The 12,125-nt window shown below is 36.2% G+C and overlaps 1 protein-coding gene across 8 annotated transcripts in view; it reads right to left on the bottom strand.

The window, feature by feature from the left end:
* Nucleotides 1-12,125, bottom strand: part of MAP3K4 (mitogen-activated protein kinase kinase kinase 4) — a 74,898-nt gene that overhangs the window by 41,221 nt on the left and 21,552 nt on the right. For all 8 annotated transcript variants that reach the window (XM_049801634.1, XM_049801630.1, XM_049801632.1 and 5 more), the window contains exons 3-5: nucleotides 9,972-11,353; nucleotides 5,381-5,623; nucleotides 221-367 (exon numbers count right to left, since the gene is read on the bottom strand). In XM_049801634.1, the coding sequence (XP_049657591.1) occupies nucleotides 221-367; nucleotides 5,381-5,623; nucleotides 9,972-11,353 (1,772 nt within the window). The remainder of the gene's footprint in view (nucleotides 1-220; nucleotides 368-5,380; nucleotides 5,624-9,971; nucleotides 11,354-12,125) is intronic.

The raw sequence follows: 12,125 nt of genomic DNA, 5'->3' as shown, positions 1-12,125 counted from the left end.
GTAAACAAAAACCAGTATTGCTAAATGGCAATGACTACTGTGTTACCTTTACAAGTCCACTAAAACAATAAAATTATGTTGAAGTAGCACAACATAAAAAAAGAAAAAAAGAAAAAAAAAGCAAGACCAATACCCAACAGGGACAATAGATGTCTATTAGCAGTATTCAGATTAATACACTTACTAGAACTCCAAATATTTTCTCCTTTTTGAAGCTTACCATTAACATTTTATGCAGGTCCTCTTCAAAAGAATCAATGTTGCAATCAATCTTTTGTAAGTCATCTAACACCTCACGTAACATAAACTGGTAATATTGCTTCATTAACAGGCCACCCTTCAGAACCTCTTTACACTCTCTCACTAGCTGCAAGAGAAAACCCAAAACCTGCCATCAGTCAAGACATTACTCTTAAATTCTCCCTGGGAAGTGAAAACTTAATTTGTCAGTCCAGTTTGTCTAAATGTGTTAAGTTTATCACTAGATAATTTCTACAGTTTTTAGAAATGAATACAGTCGCTTTACATATCTGCAGGAAAGATGTGACTAATTTTCCAGGATTATTTAATTGCCATCATGCCATTTGCCACATAACTGTAAATGGAGATGGAAGCAGATGTTTCAGAATTCATTCCCTGCACAGAGCCGCAGCAAGCAACTTACTGGGTAGTTAAAAAGTTTAGAAGTGGGCAAGAGGGCTCACAATCATTAAATCACAACTTTAAATGGAAGCAAGTCAGAAACAACATGCAATGTGTTTGACAGATGCTTAGAGACCTATGAGAAATGTTTTGCTACAGGAAATTCATTGTCAATCTATTGAGCAGGTGTCAACAACTCTAAAACTGCATACCAGACCTGAAGAGTTAGTGCTTCTTTTGTTGCTTCCCTGGGCAAGGCTAACAGGAGGAAAGTTATCTTTTCAATCATAGAAGTGGTGACATTTTGCCAAACAGCTATCACTCCTCCCTGAGAGCTTACAGCTTTTATTTTTTTGAAGAAGCATGCACTACCACAGACACAGGAGTACATAAACAGCAAGAATGGTTTCAAACCTACACCAATGAAAGCCTTTCTTTCAGAAGTCCTTCAGTGCTAAGTGTGTATTCTTCTGAAATCATTATCAGCCTCCAAGTCTGACAACCCCTGACCTTTTCTGAGCAACTACTTCATTAAATCGAGAGTCTGAGAGGAAAAGAGGGGTTCATTTTGAGGGTCAGAGGGAATGGAATTGTTGGTTGGTTAATCTGCTTTTTAAATTCTTCTCTAATGGCTATCCTGGCAAAATAATATCTCAATATAGTCGACTCAATGTATGAGAAATTGTAATGGCATGAAAGCAAAAAACGTACAATAATGTTATTAATGTGACAACAGCCTTTGGAATGTTTTACAAGCCAGAACACATTACGCTGTGCTCCTCTGCATGCAAGGGAAACAAGGGTAATATTCTGAACTCTGTAGTTAAAAACTGACCGTTAGGCAAAAAAGGGGGAAAAAAATTTTTTTTTATAAGGTGGAAATCCAATAATTACATATTTATACCCCTAATACATCATATATTTAAAAACAAATGTGCATTCTTCACTCTCCACTCACTCAATCACATTCAGTGTACTGTGTTAACCTTGTGGACTTTTTTGCCCTTGGATCCACAAAAAAACCCATAACTTGTTCAAAGAATTTAAAACTGATATTTAACTACCCGCCACAGAGACAGATGGGACTTGGCAATATCACTTATCCATTAAACTTTACTAGACAGTATGGCATATCTTACAATACAAGCAAAGTTCACTTCTAAAATTTGCAAAGAGTAACAATTGTCTATTCCAAATTAAAATACTCTCAAGACTTCATTAAAAATAGTCATTTTTTGTTTAAATAATACTGCCATACAGTGATGTGTAGTGCTATTGAATAACAGAATATAGGAATTACAAACAACCCTGTAGTGCTAATTTTAAGTGTCAACTTTTGGAACTGAAATTCACAAGGCAACAGGCAAACAAAAAATATGGTCCATAACGAGCACACTAAAGAATGTGCAGCTTAAACTGAAAATATTATCCCTATTACTGGTTTGCTTAATGGGTTTCTTTTCATTTAGGGAGTTTGTACAATAAATTCTTTTCTGCAAAGCAGGTGGGGCAGGTCACACAGCCTCCAGGGTACTGTAGTTTAGAGCAAGAAACTTCATATTAAGTTTTCTTGGCTTTGGTGGTTTGTTTTTTTGTTTCTCCCTACCCCCAATATTTACTTGACTTATAAAATAACAATATGTCACCAAACATTCACATTTTTCTGTCCCAGTAATTTCCAAAACTTACATCACACCTACTCTAAGTGACCTATAACCATACCCGATATATAAAACCTGATTAAGCAGAACACAGTAACTAATTAGTACATTGTGGCCCTGCTCTAAGTGGTGTCAGTTACTTATCAGAAATCAGGCAGGTGTGACTTTTCACTTTTCCACTAGGTCAGACTACCTCAGAGTTAATGCATTCCACATGACAATAACAGACCATAAGCAGTCTGTACAAAATGTTGATGGCTGACATAAGGACTGTTGACCCAAAAATTCCAGGAGGTACAACATGCTGTTAAGACCATCTAGAGAGAGTGCTGATCATCAGATATGGTTTTCCCCATCCAGACACACATGCTTTAGCTGGCTTCTTTAATCATTAAAATGTGTTCAACTACTACCTGCTTAACAGGTGTGTGGATAACAGAAATGGTAATGCAATAAATCAGCACCTGCATCAACATACAATATGCTGCTGTGCTTCTAGCTACAGATTTTAATAGGCATTGATGAAAGAGAAATTACTTATTTGTAAATTGCATTTCTCTATTACAGTAGCCTACAATCTGGAACTAAAACTCTTCTAACAGTATTGACCTAATTTCTCCAGTCATTTTGTAAGGAAGAAGCTTTTATGAAACAACAGTACAATCTACTACTGTTTTGAAGATACAAACTGGTATGAAAGATCGAGAGAGATCTGATAGCTATTTTGCAGAAGATCATAGCACTGTAAGACACTCAACACAGGTTAGAACAGACAAACAGTGTCTAATTTAACCATGTAACAGAAATAACCTGTGTGCACATACACATACTCACACACACCCACCCCTCCACTTTTCAGCACAAATGCAGAACTTGAGAACCGTCGTGAACTGTTCAGGAACTACACTGCCACCACATAATGGCAAATTGCCTTTAAAAGACAACAGCTCTCTCTGATAATGGGATCATCAGGATCACAAAAGCTACTGCTAAAAATGAAACATGGATGAGATGGCTTAAAAAGGGGAAGCTAGTGAGAAAGGATGGGAGGAAAAGTATGCTGTAGGAAGCATATATCTGTGCTGGTTTTCTTTTTGTGTGTATGCTTTTTCTTGCAAACCAGATTATTATTTTTTTAAATATAGAACTGACTTGCTAGTAATCCAAAAATTAAACCTTGCCTTGGAAAAGCTAAGTATCAGGACTAGCATGTCTGACACATCCACGTTTCAAATGGTACCAAAAAGTAGGAGACACTTAAAAGTCTCAGTATCTCAAATGACACCCAGTAGGTCCGTCACGATAGAACCCAAACAGCACTGCACTACGTGCATACGAAGAACAATTCAAGGGATTGGGTTTGTTCAACCTAGAGAGGAGAATACGCACGGGGAATCTAACCACAGTTTTCCAATGCCTAGAGGGTTGTTACAGAGAAAAAGGGGACACTCCTTTCACAAGGATGCACGGCAACTCAACAAGAGGCAACAGGCACAAGTTGCTTCACGAAAATTCTGTCCGGATACAGGAAAAAAAAATGCTTTACTGGGAGAAAAAATAAAATGCTGGAACAGATTGGCTGGAAAAGCAGTAGAATCTCTCTCTCACTAAAAGAATTCATGATCTGGCCTAACAAGGCCCTGGATAACCTAATACAGGGCCCAGCTTCCACTACAGAATATTGGACCAGAGTATGTCCAACCCAAACTTCTCTGTAATTCTGTAATATTCTGTGAACCTGCAGAACAACACAGACCCCTAGACTGTTGTGAGCCTGGCCAAGATTTCAGAAATTATAATTCTTCAGGAAACAAATACATCTATTTATGAAATACCCTCCACAGCTCCTTTGCCTGTTCAGAAATACTGCGGGGGACAGCAAGCATTTGCTGAGTTGAATTCATTTTTTCAATGTAATTAGCAAGACAGTATACACCATCAAAACAGTCTGTGACAAACACATTCTTTTCCAGGAAGAAAGTGTCATTTTTACTTAACTCAAAGTCCATAAGGAGAATACAAAACCTAAGGGCAAAAAAATAGCCCCAAACTCTGTGAAAAAAGGATATATTGTGCTTTACAATACAGTATGCTATACTGTATTTTACTGTAACTATGACTCTTAAGATTGAAATTGTAGGTACTGTACTTTTGGATATAAGGGCATCCAAAATCCTAGTATACCAAGGACCAAAAAAGGTGGGGAATAAGCCGGGGGGATGGGGGAAAAGAGAGAGGACTGAAATTTACTTGGGACCGTGAAGTAACTTGGCAATTGATTTTGGAGCAGCAGATAACTGGAATAGGAAATCATAATCAGCCCAAGAGCTTATTTAACTGTTTACCCTTAAAGACCACCTGATAAAACTCTGATCTGGTTATGCTTGCCAGGGAGCAGGGAGATGACTTCAGACAATTTTAATATACCCTGGACTAGACTTTGAAAAATGCCATCGATCTAGACAGCCTTCGTTGTATCAGATAACCAACAGAAAAGAAATCCCCATACAACATTCTCAGCTAGTGACAGGACTGACAATCTTGGGTCACTACCCACAGAAATTATCAGATATTTATATAAAACAATATGCTAGGAAAGAAGACTTTTTTTTCATTTTGTTTTTCTTCTTAATCAACTTCCACTATGTGTCCACCACATGTTGGTAGAGGTCTTTTGCAATGAAAAAAGGATCAAATCAAAGAAAAAAAGAAATATACAGACCCTTAAAACTGCTTACGCTGCCTAAGAAACCCAAATAGAGGAAGATGTGCTGGACAAGTTTATATAGCTTATAATGCAAATGGAACAAATATTGTTAACCTTCACTGGCTAATAATTCTTTAATCACCAGTTTTGATTCCTGGAAGTCTAAATCAGAAAGTTATATATGACCAGTTGTTTACCATGCAAAATCCAGATCTCCATATGAAATGTAAGACTATTTATAAAAAGTTATTACATAATTATAAATTGTCATTTCTTAAACTAATCCTCTTTAAACCAGCAACCTATCATAATGACATGACAAAGTAATTTCAAATAGGAACTATTAAAAAGAACAACAGTTGAAGCAAACCTGTTTAATACTCAAAAGAGATGGTTCCCCAGCAGGTCTTTGTTCCAACCTCAGCTTGAGACATTCATGGATAACATTGAGCAGGACTCGGCAGAGGACCAAGAATGCAGGTTCAAAAGATGGCAAATCCATGGATTTCAGCTCCTCCCATGATACAGTGCTGCATTTTTGCTCACAACAAGGTGGGGAATTTAATAACTGCACATAATCTGAACACAACATGGGATCTGGAAATTCTGAAAACTGTAACAAGAAATAGGTATCATGAAAATAATCCTTAAATTCTTTAGGATTTAGCATTTTTTTAAAGAAGCATGTACTAAAGTCTATTTTTAAAAGGTAAGTTTCTATTAACTGGCAAATCACAGAAGTTTCAATTTCTCTCTCTCTTTTTTTTTTTTTTTTTTTTTTTTTTTTTTTTTTTTTGAGGATCAGCAGGCTGAAGAAAACTATTATGGACCCTTGGGAGTGAACAAAACAATCTCTTAACTTTATGTTTCTGTTTTAAAATTATTAAACCATCCATAAAAGCTGGAGATCACCTCACTACACAGGAGGAAACTGCAGTTTGAGATTATGATGAACATACAGGTTAATCCTAACATAATATATAGAGACATATAGTCAGTTCATTATAAGATACAATACTTGAAAATTTAAAAATATATTAAAAAAAAAAAATCAAAAGGTCTTACACTAATGGCTATACCTAGAGAAACAAGTTTGCACTTGGCTATGTCAGGTGAGTAACCTTGTTCCTTTTCAAATGCATAGTGCATATATTATATAAAACTCCACATTGTAAAGTAACACAATATTCAAGAAAGTGTTGCTAGCTAAAATGAAAAACAAACTATTGAAAAAATAACTTATGAACTTTGGTAGATGTTAAGAAATTGAAACTGAAATTGAAAAAGGAAGATAAAATATAAAGAGATTGAGCTGGTTTTTTTCAATTAATAAACTTCTTTTCATTTATATGAAAATGAAATTGAACGAAATTACATTTCTAATTAGAGAAAATAATTGAAACTATCTGAAATATACATCCTAGATATCTAAATTATATACCTTCTGATAACATTCTAAGCAAAGCTGTACATGGAGGCACGCTGGCATTTAATTTAGGAAGAAAATTTGGACTGCAACACATGTATAGCTCTTAAAGATAACAACGCACTGTACCTCATCTAAGGATAAGATTTGTTTCAGATGAAGTTTGTTTTATTCTAGTTCTCATTTCATGGCTGCTAACTATGACACCTGAATAGCCTTCATTCATGTATTAGACATAACTAGCATTTTTTAGGTTCTTTAGTGACAAATTTAAATAACATCACTTCAAAGGAGGGGAAACATTACCAGAAATTAGATAGAATGATAAAGTGCTGCCTAGAGAGTTAAAAAAAAATTAAGCCACTTTTAAGCTTATTATCTAGCAGAAAATTAAAAAAAATAAAATAAAATTGTTTACTCCTTTACACCTACATGCACATTTTTGACATTTGTGTCTACAGTGTTGTACAAGCTCTGCTTTCTCAGAAGAGCCACACAAAATTACAGCTACTGATAAGTCAGTTTTCTTAGTGTTTTTATTTTTTAATACTGTGATGCTTCTCAACTGTTGGGGGGATGGAATAGCATATTCATTACTGTCTAATGTTGGCACAACACATACTATGCGCTGCAGATTCTTAAGTGGTTTCTAAAACCACTAGCTCATTATGCAGAGATAGCAAACATGCATGAGTGGGGATTTCCTTTATACCTAGCTTAGTTGAAGTTTAATCACTAGTTGATCTACAGTATAAGAACTTATCTTCTTAGATGGTATATTAATTCTTCTTTTTAATAACTCTCTTTTAAAGAAACATACGGCACCAGAGTAGCTCCAGAGCTAAAGGCTGTTATACAAGACTTTTTCATTAATAACATATCATGAAAATACTACACTTACACAGCACAAAATATTTAAGAAATGCGATCCTCACTGTGATGCAATTATAGTGTTGAAAAATTTAGTTCTTTTAAAAATATTAAAGAACTAGTCTATGGTATGATAAATAATACAACAAAATTGAATAAATGTTTTTCATTTTCTAACATTAAGGATAACAGCACATGACATTAAGGCTTAGTATTAGATACCTGAACCTCTACTGACTCATCTTAATCTTGAGTGGGCCCAGTCCAAAATGTTTCAAGTGACTATCAAATACTTCTTTAAAAACCCCCAAGAAAACAAAGTCCAACCCATTTATTGAGATCATACATAAAATGCATACTCAAAAGTGCAGCCAGTTAAATAAACAAGAAGCAGGGTACATGGGCTTAGGTACTATTCTACTAAAATAACTTCTCTGGTTTTGTAAACTGAAAGAAGAAGTATTAGCCATTGTCTTTAAGAATCAAATCATACAACTTCTACACAAACAGACCTTGTACTGCCTAGAGCCTTGTTAAAGTATCCGAGCCTTTGACAAATGAAACTTGCACTTTAAAAAACACTAAAACCAGCTATCTGGATTAACATTTACACATGCTTAAAATGAAATGAGCATTAAAATGGATACAGTGGAAGAATCCAGAAAGCACATTTTAGATGAAAGATAGTGTTTAAGTAACAATAGAAATTAAAGTATGTCCAGAGATTTTAAAGGGTATGTACACACATGAACACAGAGTCAAGATACAAAAACAACAGAAGTAACAAAGATGAACAAAACACTAACAGCTCTGGCTGCATACAAATATCAAACTGAACTGCACTAAAAAAACCCCAAGACACTACATTCAAATGCCATAAGATGGAAAGACCGAGCAATTCAAAACCATCTCTTCTATTTTAGTCTGATGTCATCTTTTGCTGCAGTAGGTACCATGCTTCTGACAAACAGTATTTTCTTTTTTTGACAGCATTCTTTTAACTTTGGGGCAGGAAAGAAGTTTACAATTTTATAACATTCGCCTTTAGTCATAAAATAATTTCTTAAAAGTGGACAATATTCCAAAGAAAATGTAATCATTACTGAAAATGAACATTCAAATAAGCCGCAAGGGTGGAGAAGGAGGAAGAAAAGATTAACCTTCCATCTTACACAAGTCATCCAACACTAAATTACCAAGAAGTCTAATTCTGTGAAGCTGCAGCAAAGACTCTAGCTACTTATATTTCATTAACTTGTTTCAAGAACCTTTATGAAGTCAAAACATTTGAGGTATTTAGCAATTTCAAAAATACATTCAAAGTAGTTTTCAATACTCCCAAATTATGGGTTTTTTCAAGGTATTTCTACCTGTATATTAAGCTGAACCTTCTATCTAAGTATATATGGTTTGGGGGTACTTTTGGTTACTGTAACAGATACCTCCAAGTTTTGCTTAGGCACATGACTCTAGAAATACACAGATTTTCTTAATGCAAAACTTCCTAGAACACGAGTTGAAACCAAGTAGAGAATAAATAAAAATTCAACTAACTTCATTTTTTACAGTAATATCTACATTAGCAACAGAACAAATAAAAACTTTCAGAATCAAATAACTTTATAAATATAAATCTATTCAACCTAAAAAAAAAAAAAAAAAAAAAACAAAAACCTCTGAGGGAGATAAACAATTCTTGTTCCTTTTGCAAATGTGAGTCAACACTAAGAGCATCGTGTCAAAGACCACATGGGGTATCCATATTAGAGCGGGGACAATGGCTAAGAAATTCCTTCGTCCAGAATCCATGGTTAGGCCCCACACACAGTGCCACTCATATCGAGGAAGGCACGTAACCCTCACTACTAGTTCTTTCTAATATAAAAATGTCTGAGAGTTAGGTAATAGTTTGTATTAAGCAACATTATTCTGCCTTGAAAGAATTAGTGATCACAATTTACCATATGAAACTTCAGCTACTGTCCTTCATTTACTGCTTATTTCATAATTTTGTTTCTATTAACTCACAATCATTCTTAATTAAGAATATTAAATGACCCCAAACCCCAAAAATGAAACTAAAAGACAGCTGAGAAACGCAACATGCTAACATGACTTGCTTTCATAGATTTCAAGGTTAAGAAAGTCCATTCATTTATCCGATCTGGCCTCAAGCACAACATGCCACCACAGTAATTCATTTATTTAGATGAGGAAAAACCCAAAACAATAGTGACGTTTTCATAAAGGATGTCTTGCAGAGAGATATCCAGTCTTGAAGACAAGAAAAGGAAAATGACCAGTCCCATTGCTAATTTTTCTCATGATTCAACTTTTGTACCTAATTTTCCATCGTAATTTTTCTGATTTGTACCTTTAGTCATTAGAAAATGTAATAAGCAAAGATGTTACCATAAAAATGTCATTTCAGTTACAAACAAGAACAGAGAACTAGCTTGTGCTTCACACAAATTCTAATTCAGGTCAAATGACAGATTCATTTCAGCGGAAGCAGAACTGGGCTCTTCATCATATCATATACTATCTTTCAAAAACCAACACAGCAACCAAAACTTTCATAAGATCCCAATTCCTCCAGATTCAGTTAGAAACAATACAGCAGCGGAGGTACTCCTGTTATCCATTTACTCTAGTAGCAACCTACCTCCAGCTGATGATCACTCCTTACCAACGCCATACGGGCCCTTTGCAATGAACCATGCATTAGCTTGTGCAGTCTTAAAATTAGCTTCCTCAACCCCATTTGCTTCAGTGCTTTATCTACAAACGGCCTGTAAATAGAGGTCAAACAGTGTTGGCTGCAGCTTGCCTCAGCACTGCATTCTGGAATAACCCAAGAGGCGGAGTCATCCTCAGATTCAAGCCTATCAAACCTCCTTGAAAAATGGTCCTGAAAGTCAAAATTTGGCTTATTAGTAAAATTGTTCTTGATGGCTTGTCTAAGTTCCTCAACATTCTCCTCAGATATTTGTTCTTCACCATCGCTCTCCTCTGTGCATGTTCCTGAGGATTCCTTTACTTCTGTTTCCCTATCAACTTCTTCATCCTCTGGATCATTGTCCTTAGACGGTCGAGGAGAAGGAATTTCAAACACTGGCCAGCCAATGTCAGAAAGATTTTTGATACCCAATACGGTTCCCATAATCCTTAGTTTTTGATTTAAGTCTTTCGTAATATTTAACCATAGACAGAGTGCCTGCACTCTGTCTTGGAAGTCCTTTGCAGCATACTTTTCATAGTCCTTTTGAAGAGCCTGCAGAGATGGATAAAGTGCTTCTATATACTCGAGCAGCTCCATTATCCGCTTTACTTGCTCAAATGAGACCCGCTGGCGATGGAGGTGTTCATGGTAACTTGAGTAACCCAAAGCACTAGTTCCACGTGTTGCCTTGCAAACTCCTTCTCCTGAAGTACCATTGAGACTGGCTCCATTTTTTACACAGGAGAAGCTTCCATAGTTCACTTTGAAGGTGAGGATTTCATTGATGATATCAGGGATAGCTTGACGGGCTGCATAGAGATAGAGGTCTTGGTCATTAATGCTCCGGCCAGCATGCCAAGCTTGCAGCTCCAGCCAGATCAGTTCATTAGATCGGTTCAGCCAGACAGAAGAGGTGTTTTCCGGTCCTCTCTGCTCCCTGTCCTTTTTCTTTGAGACTGAGGTAAGTTTTAACAAAAGCCGCAGGGTTTCAAAGAATTTTAAGCGGTCTGCTGGGCAGTCAGTCCTAGAAGTCTGGCGTGCAGTTCTGGGTATTGGCATGGGCACAGAGACTGGAAGCTTAGCATTGCTACAGCCAAGGCTGAGGTAAGGCTTATTAAGATCAACATCTGGAATTGTTTTTTTTGGCAGAGACCCACCAACTGAGTCTAACATAAATGAGCACTGCACATTTTTCTTGTGATCTCGTTCTGTCGTCCTTAGGGTGTCTCGGATCTTTTTTCCTTGCTTATAGCTGTGCTCCTCCACATTCTCAATGGTTTTCCCATTGTCTTTATGCACTGACTGAGTTGGCACACTCATTTTTTCTGTAAGAGAAGAAAAAAAAAGAATGTGACTGCAGCAACAAGAAAAAGCATCATTCAATCCACATTTCTTAGGTTCAGCATAAACCATTTTTTAATACCAACAAAACAAAATAGGCATGGGTAGAAGTAAAACATAGTCTTCGATATTACCATTAGTACAGCTAAATCAATAGCAGCACCAAAAGGAAATTTTTTTTCTCTTTTTGCTTTACCTCTTTTGTAGAAAGGACCTCCCAGAATTCTCATTATTCTGAGTATGCCATCTACTGAGAATTGAGTATGATCAAAAGGAAAAGAATGGTTTTCAAGTTCATTTTCCAAATATTTGTCACACAAACTCCCAAACAAAAACTCAAAATTCAAGAGAGCATTATTAAGGTTTCCAAGTCAAACAGAATTAAAGAGACTCCATTGCACATGCAATTTCATAAAAATTGGAGCATGTACAGATTCTGAAATTTAGCTTGAATGATCTAATCCTGGCTCTTAGAGGGCTTGGTCCTAGTTCTGGGAACCCATCTGTAGTCTTAATACACTGGCTTAACACCAGAAGCCTACGTCCCCACTCTCCCAACACACAAACACTTGCCTTCTCCCTTACCACACAACAGCAGCCCTTTCCTGCCTAATTGTGCAATCTCCTCTTCTCTTCCTCCTCTTTCCACAGAAGCAGCAGACATTATCATCCTTTTGCAGCACTAACAAAAGCACTTCAGTCTAGGCTTTGCAGATCAGGACAGGAGGAACTACTTGTTATCAAAACAGTGGTTCT

This window comes from Accipiter gentilis, chromosome 5, assembly GCF_929443795.1.
Source record: "Accipiter gentilis chromosome 5, bAccGen1.1, whole genome shotgun sequence".
In the NCBI taxonomy this organism is placed as follows: Eukaryota; Metazoa; Chordata; class Aves; order Accipitriformes; family Accipitridae; genus Astur; species Astur gentilis.
The sequence above is the reverse complement of the archived record's forward strand: the minus strand, read 5'-3'. Positions and strand labels throughout refer to the sequence as shown.